This window comes from Trypanosoma cruzi, genomic scaffold, assembly GCF_000209065.1.
Source record: "Trypanosoma cruzi strain CL Brener 1047053516331 genomic scaffold, whole genome shotgun sequence".
Taxonomy (NCBI): Eukaryota; Euglenozoa; class Kinetoplastea; order Trypanosomatida; family Trypanosomatidae; genus Trypanosoma; species Trypanosoma cruzi.
Genome location: NW_001849465.1, coordinates 67,955 through 87,414, shown reverse-complemented (window position 1 = coordinate 87,414; position 19,460 = coordinate 67,955). Strand labels below are relative to the sequence as shown.

The following is a 19,460-nucleotide window of genomic DNA, read 5'->3' as shown; positions in this document are numbered from 1 at the left end:
CCCAAACCCCCCTCCCGCTTTCAATTTGAGGGGGCTCCACATTAAACTCCATGTCGTACTTCGCGAGTGCCAGTACGGCAACGGCAAATATGAGAAGTCCAAAAAAGAAAGTCCTAAACCTAAAACCCGAATCTTCATGCTGTTCTACCAACTCGTTCCACTCGGTTTGTGTGATAATGCCTCGGTTTGGGTCTCGGCGTGTGTGTCGGTTGGTGTTTGCAAAACGTGAGCCCGCAATTCGCACGCCCCGCATAACATTGTGTCGTGCAAACATGTCCTCTCGAGACGCACGGGCTGCGCTTTCCTCAAGCCTGGCGCGCCTTTCATTCGCCTGCTGCTGGCGTATTTGTGCCGCCCGCGGTATCATCTATCCGCACCTCTGAGTTATGCCTCGTAGCTCCACAAGGAGAAAATAACTTTAAAAAAAAAGAAAAGAAAAAAAGGAAAAAAAAGATACAAAAAAGAAAAAAAAAAAAGAATCGGTGAGTAAAGAAAGCCGGAAAAAAAGAAACCCACAACAAATATTAATAATAATGAACAACAACAACAAGAAAAAAGGAGACACCAAAGAAAAAATAAATAAATAAGGAAAGACAAGCGACAGCAATTCATTAATATATATTTCTTTTATCCTTCTCGCACTTTTTTTTTTTTTTTTTTTTTTTTATTTAGCCGACGTTGCCGTTGTAATTCTTCATTTTTTTCTTCTTGTCCTTCTCTTTTTTCTCATGTCTAATTATCAATTTTTAGCTCAATTCAGCCCTCACCATGGCTTCATCTCGCATTTAGACGGATCTCACAGTGTCGTCTCTCTCGTTCTCTCTGAACCAATGCACGCGTGCGACAGCGGAAGCCCAAGATTGTGGTTTACTTCGGTGGACACTTGTAGTACCCTGCAACAACGGCATGATCACGTTCAAAGGGCTCCAGTGAGGCCTGTTCCTTGGGCCTCAGACCGGAGTCCTTTAGTTTCTGCACTTCAGAGGCAAATACTGTGGCGGGATCCGCAGTGGAATCAATGCAGTTGGCTTTGATAGATATGACAAACCCGCCATTTTCCTTCAGAAAATGTTGCGCGTTCAGCGCCAAGATACGTGCCTGATCCGGCTGGGCAACATCCATAAAGATGCAATCCACCAATCGTGGGATCAACATGCGATACTTCTGTGGATAGCGAGCATCTTCCAGGATGGGCACAATGTTGTTTCGGCGCTTCGTCATCTCCTCCAAGTCACGGCCACTGCGATGGGAAAATTCCACCGCGTAGACAACACCCTCTGGTCCTACCAGGTCCGAAACATGACTAACGGTGGTTCCGCTGGCGGCTCCAAGGGAAAGCACAGAGGAACCCGGCTCCATGTAAATCTGAGCAACACCCGAATAAATGGCAGCTGCCAACTTGGAGCGATACGGATTCCACACACGGAACTCAGTGGACTCCGTCTCCCCCGCAATGGTGCCACTGACACGCTTTTCCCCGTAGATGGAAACGCCAGGCACTAGGGACTTTGTCGCCAGGGTATCTTTGCCGGCAAGCAGGTAGCATCCACGCATGCGAGCGTGAGGCTGAAAAACGTTACCCCGCACCGCCGAACTCCCCCCACGTCCACCGCCACGTCCACCACCGCCACGTCCACCACCACCGCCACGTCCACCGCCGCGACCACCACCGCGTCCACCACCGCGTCCACCACCACGTCCACCGCCGCGACCTCCGCGACCTCCGCCACCACGGCCTCCGCGCATTCCCAGTCAGATAAAATTAAAAAACTTCAAGAAACAAAAAGAAAATAATTGTAAAACGTAGAGAACAAACAATTACAGCAAGAAAAAAAAAAACACAAAAAAAAAACGGCATTTTTAGTAGTGGTAGTAGTAGTAGCAATGGTAGTGATGGTGCTAGGAATAGAAAGTAAAGTAATTAAAGCACCAGAAAGATGCAGAGATATAAAGATGTGCAAGAAAAGGCTGATATTCGACAACACACAATAGCCCCTTTGAGTCCAACTGTTTTTCTTCTTTACGTCACAATAAAACGTTTGTTCTCCTTTTCTCCTCTTCCCTTTTCCTCTCTAGATATGCACCCTTTTGTCTTTCACAATTCTTCTTTTTTTTTTTTTTTTTTTTTTCGTCTTTTTAACTCCTTTCGCTATTTTTAAGCGGTTTCGCCCTCTTTGGCGCCACACAGTTTCTTCAGAATATTTCGCATTCGATCCGTGCTCTTAGAGTAATTATTTGCCTTGTTGAGATCTGTCATCAATTCTACGCCACTCCAAACAGCACCACTTTTTATATATTCATTGCGTTTTGCTTCATTCGCTTTCTGCAGTCGCATCTGCTCTGCCTTCTTCTCCTTGAGCCTCGCCTCGTGTTGGGCAATTATTCCCTTCATGTAAGATTCTGCGGCAGCCTTCAACTGTGCCTCCTTTTTTTTAGATTCCGCATCTATATTTGCTGTTCTCCTCTCAATTTCCTTCTGAACGGCCTCTGTCACAGCATGGCCGTTCTTCTTTGGCCCAAAGGAAGGCACCCCAGATTCCTTTCCATCAGACCCAAAATCGTCACTGTTAACACCACGCAGATCTGCAGGCGGAAAATAGGCCGGCTGTGCCAAGTCCGGTGCGCTAGCAGCGGCTGCACCTCCCGTTGTTGTTGTTGTTGTCATTGTTGGTGCTGACGAAGCCTCAAAAAGTGAATTGACATCGTGTTGTGGCTGATGGGGCAAATGCTGCTCATTGTCCCAAACAGCATTCTCCCCGTTGCTCTGCGGCGGCTGTGGCTGGCTTCCTTCAAAAGGGTCCATTCTGCAAGAGGGGGGCAAAGTGATGGCAAAAATACGGAACCCTCCACGCAGAAGAGAGCAACAAAGAAAGAAAGAAACGCGGAAAAAACAACCAGTCAACACGCACAAACACACAAATAAAAAAAAAAAAAAGAATGCTCAAGCACAGTAAATCAACACGAAGGACCAAAAACACTCACACCCTCAAGCACATTAGAATTGTTCGTTGCATGCAGCAGCCCTCCTCTTCTTCTTAACTCCCCGCCACCCACTTTCACTCCGCCATGGCCGGTGAGAAAAACAACAACAAGCAAAGGACCAAACACAAATAACGTAAGCAGGGAAATAACAAAGGAAAAACTGAGCACCTAAAAAGAAAAGAAAAAAAAGGACAGCACAACTGGGCTCGGTAAGCCTAAAGGAACGTTCAGAAAAGCATCGGGCGATAAGAGAAAACTAATTTTTCTTCTTCTTCTTCGTTTTCGTTTAATTCCTTTTGAGGGACATGTGATTGTTTGTGATGCTCCTTTTTTGGTCGAATTTTCTTCCTCTCCCTCATTCTCCGTGAAACTTGAGGGCACTATTGGCGGCGGACAGACGTCTCACTCGCCTCCCACTTCTCCATCTCTCATAAATCAAAAAAAAAAAAAAAAAAAAACTCAGCTCTTCGCAACAAGCACCACAACAACCACCCCAATAATGACAATAAACAAAATAATAGCGACAGTACACAACAACTTTCGGCCACACTTCTGCCGTCTGGAGGCTTGTGAAAGCTCCCTCGCTCCACCCTCCACAGATGACTTTGCAACCGAAACATTTCCCGTCATACTGTCCAGATTGCTTTGCTGATGATGCACAAGATCGTGAAATTCCTGATACATGCTCCGAAGGTCCATCATGTTGCTCTCAATTTCTCTCACGCCAAGAAGTTTTTCCCGTTGGAGGGCCTCTTCCGTACAAAGCCCTGACATGTCAATTGCTCGAATCTCTTGCACACGCCCAGAATTTTGGGCCGCAGGAGATACGCTCGCATCACCACGCCCGTCTCCCTCCACGGCATCATTCTGAAAAAGAGGGCGCCATGTCTGTTTCTCCCTTCGAATTGCCTCCCTGTTGACTCGATCAAAATCTGCTCTAACCGCGTTGTATTGTCCACGCAAAGCCGACAACTCCGCGTCTATGCCAGCGGCAAGGATACCACCAGCCTTTTCTTCACATTGCGTAACTAATAGGCGTGACTTCCGCAATTTTTCGCGTGCCATGGCATCACGTGCTGTTCCCAACTCGGCGGTTGCACTAGACACATCACTGCACGCCTTGCGAACTTGATGCACCGCCCTCAAAAGAGCCTCTCCTTCATCTAAAGGCATCTCGTGCGTGACTGCAGAAAGCAGAGGGGAGAAAAAAAAAGAAACGACAGCAGGGAAAAAAGTACGTGTAACTGTAATAAGCAATAAAAAGAAAATGCAACGCACTTTTTCGTCGCCACGTTGGCACAAAGACTCAAAAACAAGCAAATATTTCATACAAGAACGAAACGAAGAAGAACTAGTTGGAGGGGGGAAGGGGGAAAAAAAAACAAGAAAAATAGATGCGGGCGAGCAAAGAAAATAAAACATAATGGGGAAAATACACACACACACACACACAAAAAAAAAAAAAAAAAAAAAAAGAAAGAAAGAGAGAGACAGAGAGAAAGAGAGACATGTATGTAGATATATATATTTACAGATCACTGTATTGGCATACATATATATAGAGAGAGAGAACGAGAGAGAAAAGAAAAGTCAATAACAACAATAACGGCGGAAAAGGAAAAGAAAAGAAAAAAAAAAAAAAACGGGTCTCCTACTGAAGATTAATAGCAACGTCGTCACTGTCATCATCCATCTTGCGGTCCTAAAATCCCCTCCTTCCCACTCGCCATGCGAAAATGACACAAACAGAAGGAAAAAAAAAAAGAAAAAAAGGGCTGCGGTGAGTAGCCGGCATTCTGTAGAAAAAAAAAGAAAAAGGACTCCGTTGTGTTAGTTGTGCTACCGATTGTTTGTAACGGGGTTTGTGCAGAAAGCAAATAGCCTGGCAAGAATAATATTTATGATTATTGCAATAATAATGATAATAACCAGGCAACTCCTCTCCCTAACCCTAACCCTTCGCCCTGCTCCTCCTAATCTTTCTTTCCCCTTCCATTTTGTCCCCTTCTCTTCCTCCTCTCTTCCTCCTCTCTTCCATCCTTTATTTTTTCTTGTTTTTTTTGTTGTTTTTTTTTTTTGTCTTCTTCTTCCTCCCCCTCTTCTTATCTCCTTGTTTTTTTGTTTTTTTGTTTTTTGTTTTTTGTTTTTTTGTTTTTTTGGTTGGTTGGTTTGTTTGTTTGTTTTTATTCCTCCGCCTCTTTTCCGATCCGCCCATCCCTCATGTAACAGGCACATGTGTATATGTATATATTTGCAAGAAAGACGATGGAGAATCTTGAGTTATAGGTATCGTAGACGGCATTTACAAAAAATCACATTACTTCTCTCTCTCTCTCTCTCCCTCCCTCCCTCCCTCTCTCTCTTCCCACAGCGGCAAATCCGTGCTGACACACACACACACACGCAAAAAAAAATAAATAAATAAATAAATAAATAAATACGTTTCTCCACCTTTCTCTTCTAACTCTAAAACCAGAAATCTACGAGAAAAACTACACATGTCAAAAAAAAAAAAAAAAAGACGTGTTGTTTCCCCTTCCCCCCTCCCCCATTTCTCCGTTTCTCTCTCCTAATTCCCACCAAAAATAAGACAACGATAAGGACGGCAACAAAAACAACAACCCTATAGTTTCTTTACCTGGGATGCACGCACAAATACCCCCTTACCCTTCGGACATGTGAAGTATTGCTTTTTATCAATAAATGAAGAACCGTCGTTCGTTCCTTCATTCCCCTCCATCATCTCTAATCCTATCCAAATTCCGGCACCAAACGCGGTCGGACCGTTAAAGCGGACAATGGCACGATACCCCTTGTACGTGACTGTTTCCCCTATTTGAAGCTCCTTTGCCGAGGTTACGTGACTGAGAACGGAGGAACGGGATGGGGTTGTCGAACGCGTACCCGTACGCCCTGGCGTGGAAGCACGATGAGCAAGAGAAGTGGAAGGTGTAACACCATTTGTGGGACGTGAAACGCCTCGCGTAGTGGAAGTAGATCGCCCTGTCGTGCGGGACGGCGTGCCACTTCGCATGGGTGTCGTGACACCAGCACGTACAGGTGTTCCACGGCGAACCGTACTTGCTGCACTGCGAGCCAATGGGCTCCGTGCACTTACACGATGCGCAGACATACGGCGCGTGGAGCCGTTAGAGCTTTCTTGAGCAATGCTACTACGACCCGGTCGTACTCCTGTCCTTGATGGTGAACCGACACGCATGACGCTAGAAGCAGCAGTCGTCCGAGCTCCGCGCACGCGGGATCCCCCAGAGGGAGTTTCAGCACGCCGCGGTGTGCTTGTCCCACGTGCTTCTCTCTCTCGTTTAGCAACTGCATCCTCCCATTTTTCTTGTTCATCACGAAGACGTTGATTTTCACGTTGTAACAATCGAATACATTGATGCAGCGCTTGAGCCTCCTTATCAAACACATTGCAAACTTCGGTCACCTCCAAAGAGGGGAACTTTTCAATTAATCTCGGTACGGTAACGGATCCCCTCGGGTGAGCAACCCCCTCGAGCCAAGGATGGGTTAGTGCATCATACAGTGAGATGCGTTTATGGGGATCCTTATTAAGAAGTCGTTGAATAAAATCCAGTGCGTCAGAGGATATGCCCGGTGGTTCAGGAAGTGCAGTGTCCATGATGGTGCGAAATACTTCCTTCTCTGGAGCATGTGCTGCCGCCGAGTAAGGGAAGCTGCCAGAGAGCGTAATGTAGGTCACAACCCCCACAGACCATGTATCGGCCTTAAATCCGTCATAATACGTCTGAGTAAACTTCGCGTAGAACATCTCAGGAGAACCGTAACGGGGGGTACCAATGACATCAGAACAGACAACGCGCTTTCCAATAATTCTCTCTGCGCCAGGGTACGGCATACAAAGTGCAACAGGATCTAAAAGGTCCCTTGGTTCAGCGGAGGTACACACCCCTTTTGATCGTTTGGCAAGTCCAAAGTCAGTTAACTTGATATTATCGTCATCGCTAACAAGTAGATTTTCAGGTTTAATGTCACGGTGAATCACGTCATGAATATGACAGTGCAAAACGGCCTTGATGGTTTGATACGTGTAGTGTTTGGCCTTCTCCTCAGTGAGCTTCCCTTCCGGTGCCTGAAGAATAATCTCACATAAATCCCCACACTGCACCTCCTCAAAGAAGAGAAGAAATTCCTTCTCCGTCTCAATGTATTCTAAAAAGGTCACAATGTTTTCGTGAGCAGGAACATGCCGCAGAACATCGATTTCCCGCTTAACCTCCGCCATGGCCCGCTCCACGTTGCCCTTCGTCAAAGATATGAGATATTCCTTCTCAATGATCTTCACCACAACCTTCATTCCGGGTCGCAACGCAGGTGGCTCGTAGGGCGCAATCGGAGTGCACCGCTTCACGACGCTCCATGCGCCACGCCCAACAACGGCATCCTCATCAATGAGATATTTGTCCTCCACGCGAGTGATGCCAGTCTTCTGCTGATCCGGTGTCTCTTGCGAGTTTATCACCTCCATCTGGGTGGTTAAGAAGTATAAAAAGAAAAAACACGAGTGATATGCTGGCGTGTTATAACTACTGTAAAGAAAACCGCATATGAAAACACACAGGGCCAGCAAAGACATCAAAAAGAAGAGAAATAAATAAATAAATAATAAAAATAATAGAACCAAAAGGAAAAACATCAAGTGAGAATACAACAACAACAAAAGAAAAATGAAGTGTAAGAGAAAAGGAGACAAAAAAAAAAAAAAAAGGGTCAACATCAGAGCATCTCCCCTCCTTGTTACCATCGTCGTAAAATGGACATCAACAGCTGAATAGAATAACGGAAAATAAAGATTCAATTTCAAATCACAGATATATATCACCGCACACACACACAGCTGCCTTCGTCCAGCTCAATACTGCAACATGAAGAAAAATGCGCTCGCCCTCCTCTCCTAATTCGCCCTTCTCTCGTTGGCACGCAAAAAGTGAAAGTGAGGAAAAGAAAAAAAAAAAAAGGGAAAACGAATACATACATCTCCACCCTCTTTCCCGCACAAAGATATAGACACATAGACAAAGAGGCACACAAGAAAATATACTTTAAGAACTCGGCACTATAGCAATTGTCTCCCAAATACAAAAGGGTTTCTCAAAGGAAAAGAGACTCCATCTTGTTTCCAAAAGTTAAGCGAAAACAAAGAAAAATAAAGTGACAAATTCCTTTCCTCCTTTTCTAGCTTGTGTATGAATGTTTTTATGTGTCGGTGCTTCCTCTGTGTTTTTCCTTCTTCTTTCCTCCCGCAGCCCTCCACAAGGAACCCCTCCCAAACTCCTTCACTTCGTTTCCCCCCCCCCTTTTTTTTTTTCCTTTCGTTTTCACTTCGCCGCCGCCGCCTCCAACTGCAACTTATTCTCATCTCCCGTCCACGGTATCATCCCCATCTCCCCTTATCCTTCTTCTGTTACTCGCCCTCTATTCAACCTTGCATGTACACAAGTCCAAGGACATAAGGCGAGGCAACCCTTTTTGCTCTTTTTATTTGGTTTACTCCTCACCATGTACTACGCTTGTAAAAAAGGATGTTTCAGTAATGTTGTGGCATCAGGTCGCTCGGCAACATTGCGTTTGAAGCAAAGATCTAGGAAGTCATAGGCATGCTGAGACCCCAACGCCGCCGGATCTTTTGGAACCGCATCGGGCCACCCAGAAGACATTGCGAGTTTGTTCATAATGTGCATCACATTGGCCATTGGCATCCATGGTGGGCGACCTGTTATCATCTCAGCCACGGTGCAGCCAGCAGACCATATGTCGGCCTTAAAAGGATCGTATCCACTTTCGTCCGTAATAACCTCCGGTGCCATCCAGTACGGCGTTCCCGCAAGCGTCGCAGTGGCCGCCTTGCGCAGGGTCCCGTGCGTCGTCATGATTTTTGCCTGGTCAAAATCTGCCAGTTTTGCTATGCCCGTATCCATAGAAATAAGAAGGTTATCGCCCTTGATGTCACGGTGAGCCACCTGATTTTTGTGTAGGTACTCCAAACCAGAGAACATGTGGCGGGCGTAGACACGCACCACTGAGCCTGGAAGATGTCCATTCGGAAGCGTTTTCATAAGAGAAGTAACAGAACCCCCTGTGACAAATTCAAGATACACAAACAATCTTTTCGGTGTGCTTTCGGTATCAACGCGGCTGTGAAAGTATCGAATAATGTTTTCATGTGCCAGCTTCTTATGAATCTCCACCTCAGTGTTAGTGGGGGCGTCTTCCGCAAGCTCCAACTCCTTCACTGCAACAAACCGTCCACTGGGAAGGATACCGGCGTAGACCGAACCGAAACTACCGGCTCCGAGCTTCTTGCCAAGTGTCACCTGGCGCAGCTCCTCGACGTCTACACCACTCATGTATTTTTCTTTTTCTTTTAAGCCCACTATGTTATTTCGTTTGTTTTGCTTTGGCTTCGTGTTTTGAATTTTTTCTTTTTCTTTTTCTCTCGTCTGTGTCTGTGTGTGTGTGTGTGTGTGTGTGTGTTTTTTCTCCTGCTATTTTTTCTCACTGTTTTCTTCACCGTCGTACCGGTGGAAACTTTCCTACGTTCTCCGCCCCTCTCTTTCCTCAGAGACAAATGCGCAAACTCTCCAAGAAAAAAGAGGACTGCAGAAGAACAAGAAAAAGCAAAAGGAGGAGGGAACAACACAAGCACGCAACGAAGAGTTCGATATGAATCACGGCGGCAATTTCAGATTTAAACGTCGAAGAGAAGGATTAGGCAAGGAGAATTAAAAAAAGAAAAAAAAAAAAAAAATAGAAGGGGGCGAGGGACATCTTCACAGATGACAAAACTAAAAATGAAAATACAAAAGGAATGCAGGGAAATAAGAGGGGAAGTAAATAAAAGTGCATTCATTTGTTTAATTCGCTTCACTCTTACGTGGCAAACAACTTCTCGTCAGGGTGTTCCCTCATCTCTCAAGTATTTTTTTTTTTTGTTTTCTTTCCTCCAGTGACGCCGTTGTAACTCCCGCTTTTATTCCCCTCCCCGGCTTATTTTTCCTCCCCGCCGTTTCCTTCTTGTGCCTTCCCCCTCCTCCTCCGCTTCACACATGGAGAAAGAACACCAACTCCTCGTTGCCGTCGTTTGCTTTTATTGATTAGCGTTCCTCATTTCTCACCTTTTTTGTTTGTTTGTTTGCTTGTTTCATCCCTCATGACAGGCGCAAGTTTATGTACTTACGTGGGCGTTGCTGTCACTTAATTCTTTCGTTTCTTTTCCAGTGTCAACGGCAGTTTACTTGCCTCCAGCAGCAGCTCGTCGGTGTATGCCGGCAGCGTTGGGGCCTCATTCTGCGGCTTAAGGCCCGTCACTGGCTCGATCTTCTTGGCTGTAATCAGTAGCGTGATCTTAAAGTGTCCGACTACCTCCCCATCACGTTCGTACAGAACAGGATACGGGACCACGGCGCCGTGCTTTAGCATCTCGGAGAGACCTAGGCGAGCCCTCTTTGTCTCCAGGTTCCGCAGTGCGAAGGGAAATGTCTGGTACTTGGCCTCAATCTCACGCTGAAGCTCACGCGCCGACTCCATCTTCATGGCATAATTGGAGTCCAGCGCTACTTTGTAAACGGTCGGTCGGACATCACGCTCCTTTAGTTTGCCCTTTCCAGAGCTCATGACGATGTCAAGAGTCCACACCTGTCCTGCCTCCAAAGTATAGTCATGCACAAGGTGCTCAGCTACCTTCCGTTGTGGGATGCAACGGAAGCTGTCAACAATATAACGCTTCAGCATGTGCGAGAGAACCCCGTCCACGGGAGTCACACCGTAGTGCGCGGCGGCTTTTTCAATTACTTCTGTCACCTCATATACACTGACCCCGGGGCGCATCTTGCGCATAGCTGTGTTGAGAATGCCGTATGTTGCGGATATAACTTTTGAGGCATCGTCATCGGCAGCAATTTCATTATTCTCCGTTACTTGCACGGTATGGGCCACCTGCGCGCAGTAGCCGTCAACATGAATACCGAGATCAATGTGCACCACATCCCCAAGCTGAATCTCTTGTGAAGCCGCCTCATCGTCAGCCGATGGGCTGTTATGCGCCACACAGCTGTTGACGGAAATACACGTGGGGAAAGCCAGGCCCTTCTCTGTGCCTTTAAACATTGTCTTGAGCTTCTTCGCAACGGTTTCATCACCCAACTTGCAGAGCTCATGCACCTTCGCGCCGGGCTTCGTCGCATCAAGCAGCAACTGCAGTGTTTCGTTGCACCACAGGGCTGCCTTTTTGTACCGCATCATCACATCTGAATTGTTGATGGTCGTGTCTTCTTCTTCCTCATCCTCTTCATTGGGGGCGTCCACGTCCTCCCATTCCTCCTCGGCACCAACGTTCCGCGACATGTTTTTAAAAGTTACGTGCTTACTCTTCTTTTCTTCCAAATAAATTTAAAAAAAAAAAAGAGAGGAAGCAAAAGGTGTCCACGTTGCCAGTAATGCGCTGCGCCGTGCAAACGAAAACGAGAGTCAAAATAATAATAAAAAGCAAAAATAGAAATAAAATAAAAGGTAAAATAAGGAGAACTCACTAATAACTAATTGTGAAGTTCCATACGCATATGTACAGAGAAGCAGATACGCTCCCCGAAAAAGAAATAACAAAAAACGCACACACTCATTCGCTCATAGAAGAAAAAAAAAAAAAAAAAAAAAAAGGAAACACCAATACGTAACCCCAAGTTCTTTTCCCCTTCTTCATGGAGTAGTTTGTTTCCCGCTAAACTCTGAGACAACAGTCTCACCCTTCCCCATCGCCACGTCTCTCACTGCCCACGTCCCTCGATCCACCCTCGTACATGCAAAAAGTATTATTGCCCACCGCCGGTGGTGTGCGGCCTAATGAAGTAGGCGCCTCACCGGAATCAGAGTCGTACAACGGGTCAGCGGTCGTTTTCTCTGCCGTGATGGTGATGAATTGCATGTCGGTGTCCATCGACTGCGGTATGCGCGGCGACGGAGACTTGTCGTCTTGGCAGTTCGGCACAGTAGCGCACGACTCGCGGTCCGCTTTGGCACTTCTACTGCCACTCGCGCCGTTCCCTTTCTTCTTCCGGTCTTTGCCCAACCGTGGCCGGTTGAGCCGCGGCAGCGTCCGCTGCAGGGAGAAGACAACAAACCCCACGACGCCAGGCAAAATAACAACACAAAAAATCTTGACGGTCTGCGTCACCATTTCCTGCGCGGGTGCCTGATCCACCCCACCAGCCGCGGTAAGAAAAACAAGCGGGAATCCATCGTACGACGACTGGTTAAGAAGATGCACTCCCTCTACGGAGTAAAGAACAAACAAAAGCCCATCTGCAGAACCAACACGCAAGGGCAAGCGCCCCCCTGACAAAATCGACTTGTAAACGGCTCGCAACTGCTTCGCAGCATCTTCACCTGAGACCCCCAAAGTAGGCTCAATAAAAAGAACAAAGTGGTTGTCACCCTTGGCGGTTAACAAAATCCCTTTTTCATCAGAATTCCGATTTGTTACTTCGGCGACGTACCGTTTCACTGAGTCTTTGCATTTGTCCAGTGAAAGAAGACTAGCAGTTTTATTCGCAACAACGAAAAAAAGATCCAACGAAAGTGGATTCAATTCTGTGACTGTGCCAATGCTATTCACAACCAAATAAGCACTAACTTGAACAAAGTGCGGACTGACACTTTTCGAGGCAGTAGCACACGCACGCAAGTAGACCTCTCGCCCTGCAGAGCCTAACATAGCCGGGACACTCGGCGGAATGCTTACATATCTTAATCCAAACTCATTTAATTGTACCATTAAAGATAAGAAGTGTCGCGGGGAAGTGAGCGAGCACCCCGCAGCGACATCCTCTTCCTCTGGTGAACTCTCAAGAAAAAGCTCCAATTGTGTAATTGGAGGTTTCAAATAATCAGAAAAAATAATAGTGGTGTTTTGCGTTGTATTGTACCGAATCGCGAAGTGGGGAACGTAGTTGATGGAAGAAAGTGAAAGATCCTGAATGGTGATACGCCGATTGCGGAGCTGCTCAATGCGAAGCGGCATGGCAGGTGCCCCCTCCACATAATAGCACGAATACAATAGAGATGTCGGTGTGGGTGCCGCCGCAATAAAAGAAGAGTCGACATGAACACGAGATTTAGTCGCAGAAACGTACCGCATGGGAGAAATGTACGCGGGGGAAGCATGGCAAAAAGAATTGTCCCAGACAAGCGCAAGCGACATCGTCACGTTGGGGAGAAATGAACCCAAAACATTCCACTCCACCGTTCCCGTTTGCCAAAGGTAAATAAGTTCTTCGTTTTCACTCGGGTTCGAAGTCGCAATGGCATCCGCACGGACGCTTTTATTGTCTTCACTGCTGGTCACTGTGTGGAAATAAGTATGAGACACAGTTCCCCATGAACTGTCTTGCAGTATACAAACAACGAAGTAATCATCCTCGCTACCTCCCAATAGTGAAAAAAGATCCAATACGGAGACGGTGGCTGTGGCAGAGGCTAAAGTGGAAACAAGGACTTTTTGCCAAATCGAATCGGCGACGCAGCCTGTATCCCAAGAGGCAAAGCCAAGGATCACACCTGCGAGTTGTACATTCGGCTTTAGAGTCACTACAGAATGACCACGGTCAATCACAGCTGATGTACTGTATACCCCTCCGTCCCAACTCATCTCTAATAGCTTAGGACTTTGGCATGTGAAATGGTCCCGCTTGATAAACACCCTTCCATTTACCAGAGCACCAGGATAACTCCGATCCTTTTCGCGCAATTTGACAATAAAGCTTCCAAGAGAATAAAACTTCTCTGTAACAATGATAGGCCACTCCCGCATCACCGTTTGACTTCTGCAAACCTCAAAGAAGGGTTGTGAAGACACATAACCGCATACGGAAGATGCTCCACACAGCGACCATGTCCCAGATAACATTTCATGTTCCTTTTCCCAAGTTTTTACACCCGTCTCATAAGGTATAAAGGATACCCTACGATCGGTGGCCACAAACATTGAAGTACTCCCAAAATCGGTGTAGATCCCCACACAGAGTGTGAAATCTCCATGAACCGTCATCGGAAAACTTACAGCGTGTGTTGCATCCGAAGCCTGCCAAATATTAGCCGTAAAACCAACACGGCATTTACCATCGACAGCTAGACGTATTGCATAATGGGCAGACTCATCCCAATTTGTAACTGCAACCCTTATAGCGGAGCTTGGCAAACTCGGAATCACGGCAAAAACCGCTGCAGCATCGGAGTCACCAAATCGCTGAAGCCATTGCGAGGGCTCATAAATAATATAGTCGACACGAAGATATTCTTTCCCGGAGCAAAGAATACCTGATGAATTTAAAAAAAACAAAGGGATATTAATCTGCAGAACCCCACCATTAACACCAAACTCCAGTTCAGTTCCTGCAGTTCCACCACGGCACCTCTGTAGTTTCCTTGTCCATTCAGCTCCCCGAGGCAACGAGACAAACCGAACAAACAGCGAATTTTGCATTATAAGACGAAAAATTGTATTGAAATGTTCCAAATCCTCCTCGGATTGCGCGGGTAAAAGAGCGTTCTTCAGCGCAATCGACCCAATCGATCCATTAAAAATGGATATCCAACCAGGAGAAGGCAACGCAAATGGATCAACTGCAACCTTCACGCCCGATCCCCCTAAAGAAACAACCCGAACTTTTTTCGCTGTCGGTTTATGTTGAACACACAAGTACCTCACCCGTTTCTCAGTCGAAAGTGCTTTGAGATAAAGTGTGACTTCCTGCTGGTTGTCCTGTAACGTGTAAGATACCGAAGTTTTTGCAGAAATAACCGATGTCTCCAGTTCCAAAGAGAGAAAAGTATCGTCTAATGAACTACACCGAGCTGAGCGTGAAAGAAAGGCCAAATACATGTTGGTTGCCACTGCCACCATCGAAGCACCTGAAGCCACCACTTTTATGGATTCTCCGTATGCGTATTGGGAATTGGCGGTGGTGAAGGTCCACCGCCTCCCTTCAACTGCCGCAATAACAATATGCCTGCCATCTATGGAAGCGCAGAGACTTCTCGAAGCCGTCTTGACCCTCGCAACATACTCCTTTGTTAGGAACAACTCCAATTTGCCGTTTACAAAAACAAAATTGACGGGTAGAGCACTCGGAGCACATGTTTTCCCCACATTGCGATTATTAATCAGGGTGAGGGAAAGACCCATAAAAGTAAGCGGGGCCACCTCGAGAGCATGTGGCGCCACGGTCCCCGGCCCTATGATACGCAGTGGACGTATGACGTCCTTACCATCCATCATATCCTCTTCATTGATCTCAACAGTGTCTTTTACTTTCATTAGCACCTCATGAATTGAATGAATGATAATCATAGCGCTTGTTTTTCGGTAGATGAAAGTACCAAACTTTTTCACAGCCACTACACGCATCATGTAATGTTTCGCACCGGACTCCATCAAGTCCAAAGGTACTACAAATCCCAGAGTCGATCCCGACCCACGTATCAAGGTGGAAACTCCTTGCACTTTCACAGCATCCTCTTTATCCACGAAGGCTACACCAAAAAAGTAGTTGTGATTCTCACAAAGCACTGCTAACTGTTGAAACAGGACTGTTTTTGGCACTGGCACCTCCACAGAATTGGTTGTCCCGGGAACAATATCAAAACTGCCTGCTTTGCTCAGGGCCGTTGCCAGAGCGTCAAGAACCTCGGAAGCACTGGCAGTCGTCTCTGCTGGCGCTTCCGTAGGTATTGGACGAGGTCTCGCTGTCGGTGCCTGCGTGGATGTTGTGATTGTCGTGCTCGGTATCAATTCACCATCTGTGCAGACAAACAGTGTATCCGGAAAAACGTCGTACAACATACTGCCCCATGAACCATCGCTTTGCACCACAAGAAACCCAACGTCGGCCGTGGAAAAAGGGCCAGACCCAGGCGGCATCCATCTCACTGGAGACCCATCCTCCCAATAGATCTTTCCATTCTGCACATATCCGGCTATCCCGGCAAAAGCTATTCCTTGGGCACGAAGAAACGCAACAATGACCTCGTTTTCAGCCATGGAGCCAATACGTGTAGTCCATTTTGCGGGATCACCGGTACAACCTCCTCGCACCGCATAGAGAGTGCCTTCGGTATGACAAGTGTGAACTAGCAACAATACCGTGAAGAAAAACAACTTAGTCAACAACATCTTTGGTCACACTTCGCCAGCTCCCGTTTTGAGCGCGCAGAAGGACCGCCTTCCAACTCCGAGAGTAAACCCTAATAAAACCTTCCTCTCACACCCTCACCACTAGCCGCATCAAATAAGAAAGTGGAATAGCGGCGGAAAACAATTTATGCCAAAAAAAAAAAAAAAGGGGGGGACGCAAATTACGCGTTATGCTGCTTTTGTCATATGGCTAGGGCTCGCAAAATTCACTTGTGCGGATACAATACAGGCACAGGTCAACTGGGAACATAAGCACATCGGACACTATACGCCAACCCCACACCACAAAACGCGCACACCACATGGGTCCAAACCAGAACGCAAAAAGCGGAGAAAGGTTAATGACAAGAAAAAAAGCAAAACAAAATCAACACAAGATGCAAACAAAACTCACACAAGTTGGGAATATTTCTCGGCTCTGCCACCCAACACGGGTCCCTAGCCTCTTCTTCTGCAGGGAAGAAAGGGATGTCTCAGTTGCCCATTCCTTCTTCTCGCCTTGTCAGAGTAAAGAAAGGAGAGAAAAAAATTGTGAGAGAAATAAAGAATTTCCATTCAGTATCTTGAATTAAAAGCTAAACTCATCGTCGTTATCTGTTGCCCTTGAAACTCCTTGTGGAACGGAGCGCACAACATTTGCGTATGGATTAATTCCAGGTACGCTGGAGTTGGGGGAAAAAACCCTTGATGAGGAACACAGTGTAGGAGGCGGACTTCCTCCATTAGCTCTAAGACCCACACACCCCTGAAATGATCCATTGGGCATAGAAACTTGCATAGAGACTAGCTGAAATGGGTTATGCGGTTGCCCTGTGCTAATGCCCGCATACAGGGCCGTTGTTGTTCCCCCCGCTTCCGCCACATTGTTGGTTTCTGTGAAATATGAATGCTTTAAGCACTGCGTAGCTGTCGGACGATCACTTGGATTAAACCGCAGCATTTGCTCTATCAAGTCAATGGCAGCCGGTGGCGCGTTGGGGAGAAGCTGCCGCAGAGGTGTCGGTACAACAGTGGGAAAACGCATATTTAGACGACGCGATAACTGATATCCCTCGTCCCACTCTGAAGGGCTAGGGCTCCCCATAATCGAACATATCTTGAACAATTGGTCACTGTCCGAAGACCCTGGAAAAAGAGGTCGATTAAGATACAACTCCGCAAAGATCACACCACAGGCCCATATGTCTATTGGTGAGTTATAGTGTGTAGAACGCAGGATAATCTCTGGTGCCCTGTACCAACGGGTTGAGACGTATTCCGTAAAGGGCGGTCGAGAGCGAATTTCTTTCGCTAAGCCAAAATCAGCCACTTTCACAATATCCCCCTTTGTCAGCAAGTTCTCCGGCTTTAAGTCTCGGTGCATGAATCCACCCTTGTGAATTGCCTGCACAGCTAATAGGGTCTGGCACATAATACTACGGATTTCACGATCATTAAAGAAACCTTGTGTACCACTCATCTGTTCTGCCCGCATCCGTTGAATACTAAACAGGTTCATCTCCATGTACTCAAATATCAAAAACAACTCAGTGTTTTCTCGCACTACCTCCTTGAGCTTTACAATATTCGGATGCTGCAGTTTCCTAAGCGATTGAACCTCACGAAGCTGCAGACACTCCTCCCAACTAGAAAAACGTTGCTTCATCTTTTTCACCGCCACTATTTCTCCGCTACTGGCATGCTGGGCTTTACTCACCACACCAAACGAGCCGTCGCCCAGTTGACCTACAATCAAATACCGATTCATTTACTTTTTTTCCCCCGTTCTTCTTTTTGTTTTTCTTCTATTCCTAATCCCTTTTTTTATTCTTCACCGGTAAAGTGGGGCGATACTTCCTGTGATATGGGGCGCACTCCTTCTTATTTCCTACCGTTTACTTCTCACTCCCGTCTCTCTTTTTTGTTTTTTTTTTTTTTGTTTTTGTTTTTGTTTTCCTCCTCTGTTTTCCCCTTGCGTCCCTCTACAACAATAGCAAAAATAAAACAAAAAAAAAAAAAACAAATCACGCTCGCCGCCCCCTCACTTCCCAGGGATTTGAAGTGACTTACTGCTCCAATTACCTTCGGGGATTTCACGGGAGAGGGAAAAGAGCGCCTGGAATCCCCACAACAGGAAGAAGAAAAAAAAAAAAAAAAGGAGCAAACAGAAGTAAAAAAAAAAAAAAAAAAAATGCTCTCTATCACTTCACACACAAACGCAAGCACACACAGAGAGAAATAGAGAGGCAAAAACAGACAGAATAACAACAACAAAAAAAAAAAACGCATTTTACTCGCATTTTAGAGCAAAATATGCGGCTGTTCTCATAGTTCCTCTTTTTGTTTGCTGCTACTCTCACGTGGCGGGCAGGCCCCAAGTGCCTTCGTATACCTTCGTGGTGTTTCTGCCATGTTTCTCATGTCGTTATTTTTTACTTCTCCCTTTTTTTTTTTTTTTTCCAGTTGGATGTTTGCATGCGCGTCGGTTACGCCCCTTTCCTTCAATTTTTCACAATTCAGTCGTGATGAGACGTCAGAAACAAAAAGAGTAAAAAAAAAAAAAAAAAACATTGAAAACAAATAGATATAAAGATATAAATGTGAAGTACGCGATAGAGCGAGAGCTATTTCGCGGCCTTTTTCGTTTGCTGTGGCTGCTGGTGAATGCCACCAAATGGCTGTCCAGCCTTCACCCCACGCAGATGAACGCCCAACGCCTTCTCCATCTTTACCAGCACCCGCTCCTCCGGCACCGCCTTCCCGTTCTCATACTCCGTCACAACCCCGGCCCGCTCCGCGATGTTTCGCGCTAGATCCTGCTGCGTCCATCCCTTTGCCTGGCGCGCCTTCTGTATATTTATGCGTAAGTTATTATCAATACGCTTCAGTTTCAAAGTCTCGTTGTCCTCGTCTATCCGCTTTGCGTTGGCCCCAAGATCCGTCTTCTGTGCATTTGCATGGAAGTGTTCCCTCTTCACAACATCTACATTTCCACCGCGTTGCAGCACACGATTAGCTTCGGCTTCACTCACGCGACCAGGCTTCTTATTGGTGTTGTTCCTGTTCTGAAAGTTAAACACCTGGGGCTCCCAATCCTGCCCCGTCATAATTTGGCCATGGGGCATGGTTACCAATCCAAAAACGCGGCCTCCCTTTCTTCCCTGTCTTCTAATTTCCCTCACTGTCAGTCAACGGCGTCATTTCAGTGCGAAAGAAAAAGAACCCCCCACCCAAAAAAAAAAAATAAATAAATAAATAAAAGAGAGACGTC

The 19,460-nt window shown here is 46.4% G+C and overlaps 10 protein-coding genes across 10 annotated transcripts, besides 32 other annotated features; all 10 read right to left on the bottom strand.

Annotated features, from left to right (window-relative positions):
- On the bottom strand, window positions 1-367 carry Tc00.1047053506211.259 (hypothetical protein, conserved; the record flags this gene model as incomplete). Its single annotated transcript, XM_814377.1, has 1 exon — window positions 1-367. A coding segment is annotated over one exon (367 nt), but the record flags the coding sequence as incomplete, so codon positions are not given.
- Window positions 1-8,246: a sequence feature (heterozygous, Esmeraldo-like haplotype).
- Window positions 421-479: a sequence feature (T-rich).
- Window positions 643-670: a microsatellite.
- On the bottom strand, window positions 868-1,746 carry Tc00.1047053506211.250 (fibrillarin, putative; the record flags this gene model as incomplete). Its single annotated transcript, XM_814374.1, has 1 exon — window positions 868-1,746. The coding sequence occupies one exon, from the start codon at window positions 1,744-1,746 to the stop codon at window positions 868-870; it is 879 nt and encodes a 292-aa protein (XP_819467.1).
- Window positions 1,607-1,733: a microsatellite.
- Window positions 1,862-1,892: a microsatellite.
- Window positions 2,102-2,138: a microsatellite.
- On the bottom strand, window positions 2,156-2,803 carry Tc00.1047053506211.240 (hypothetical protein, conserved; the record flags this gene model as incomplete). Its single annotated transcript, XM_814373.1, has 1 exon — window positions 2,156-2,803. One exon carries the CDS (start codon window positions 2,801-2,803, stop codon window positions 2,156-2,158), a length of 648 nt encoding a protein of 215 aa, XP_819466.1.
- Window positions 2,646-2,670: a microsatellite.
- Window positions 3,420-3,440: a microsatellite.
- Window positions 3,442-4,404, bottom strand: Tc00.1047053506211.230 (hypothetical protein, conserved; the record flags this gene model as incomplete). Its single annotated transcript, XM_814372.1, has 1 exon — window positions 3,442-4,404. One exon carries the CDS (start codon window positions 4,402-4,404, stop codon window positions 3,442-3,444), a length of 963 nt encoding a protein of 320 aa, XP_819465.1.
- Window positions 4,435-4,489: a sequence feature (CT-rich).
- Window positions 4,596-4,624: a microsatellite.
- Window positions 4,919-5,018: a sequence feature (GA-rich).
- Window positions 5,023-5,140: a sequence feature (A-rich).
- Window positions 5,305-5,345: a microsatellite.
- Window positions 5,390-5,422: a microsatellite.
- Window positions 5,606-7,768, bottom strand: Tc00.1047053506211.220 (protein kinase, putative; the record flags this gene model as incomplete). The annotated part of the gene is made up of 1 exon (XM_814371.1): window positions 5,606-7,768. The coding sequence occupies one exon, from the start codon at window positions 7,766-7,768 to the stop codon at window positions 5,606-5,608; it is 2,163 nt and encodes a 720-aa protein (XP_819464.1).
- Window positions 7,602-7,731: a sequence feature (T-rich).
- Window positions 8,247-8,337: a sequence feature (areas merged during assembly that could not be assigned to a particular haplotype. This can correspond to areas where the two haplotypes were merged or to regions with more than two copies in the genome that were merged during assembly.).
- Window positions 8,338-8,628: a sequence feature (areas merged during assembly that could not be assigned to a particular haplotype. This can correspond to areas where the two haplotypes were merged or to regions with more than two copies in the genome that were merged during assembly.).
- Tc00.1047053506211.210 (protein kinase, putative) lies at window positions 8,529-9,371 on the bottom strand (the record flags this gene model as incomplete). Its single annotated transcript, XM_814370.1, has 1 exon — window positions 8,529-9,371. The coding sequence occupies one exon, from the start codon at window positions 9,369-9,371 to the stop codon at window positions 8,529-8,531; it is 843 nt and encodes a 280-aa protein (XP_819463.1).
- Window positions 8,629-8,894: a sequence feature (heterozygous, non-Esmeraldo-like haplotype).
- Window positions 8,895-9,536: a sequence feature (areas merged during assembly that could not be assigned to a particular haplotype. This can correspond to areas where the two haplotypes were merged or to regions with more than two copies in the genome that were merged during assembly.).
- Window positions 9,466-9,498: a microsatellite.
- Window positions 9,537-19,460: part of a sequence feature (heterozygous, Esmeraldo-like haplotype) that runs on past the window's edge.
- Window positions 9,749-9,772: a microsatellite.
- Window positions 10,144-10,166: a microsatellite.
- Window positions 10,219-11,367, bottom strand: Tc00.1047053506211.200 (aminopeptidase, putative; the record flags this gene model as incomplete). The annotated part of the gene is made up of 1 exon (XM_814369.1): window positions 10,219-11,367. The coding sequence occupies one exon, from the start codon at window positions 11,365-11,367 to the stop codon at window positions 10,219-10,221; it is 1,149 nt and encodes a 382-aa protein (XP_819462.1).
- Window positions 11,405-11,426: a sequence feature (AT_rich).
- Window positions 11,493-11,541: a sequence feature (T-rich).
- Window positions 11,653-11,683: a microsatellite.
- Tc00.1047053506211.190 (hypothetical protein, conserved) lies at window positions 11,762-16,189 on the bottom strand (the record flags this gene model as incomplete). Its single annotated transcript, XM_814368.1, has 1 exon — window positions 11,762-16,189. The coding sequence occupies one exon, from the start codon at window positions 16,187-16,189 to the stop codon at window positions 11,762-11,764; it is 4,428 nt and encodes a 1,475-aa protein (XP_819461.1).
- Window positions 16,779-17,957, bottom strand: Tc00.1047053506211.180 (protein kinase, putative; the record flags this gene model as incomplete). The annotated part of the gene is made up of 1 exon (XM_814367.1): window positions 16,779-17,957. One exon carries the CDS (start codon window positions 17,955-17,957, stop codon window positions 16,779-16,781), a length of 1,179 nt encoding a protein of 392 aa, XP_819460.1.
- Window positions 17,953-18,022: a sequence feature (GA-rich).
- Window positions 18,108-18,144: a sequence feature (A-rich).
- Window positions 18,325-18,381: a sequence feature (T-rich).
- Window positions 18,400-18,472: a sequence feature (T-rich).
- Window positions 18,725-18,788: a sequence feature (T-rich).
- Window positions 18,814-19,314, bottom strand: Tc00.1047053506211.170 (hypothetical protein, conserved; the record flags this gene model as incomplete). The annotated part of the gene is made up of 1 exon (XM_814366.1): window positions 18,814-19,314. The coding sequence occupies one exon, from the start codon at window positions 19,312-19,314 to the stop codon at window positions 18,814-18,816; it is 501 nt and encodes a 166-aa protein (XP_819459.1).
- Window positions 19,422-19,450: a sequence feature (AT_rich).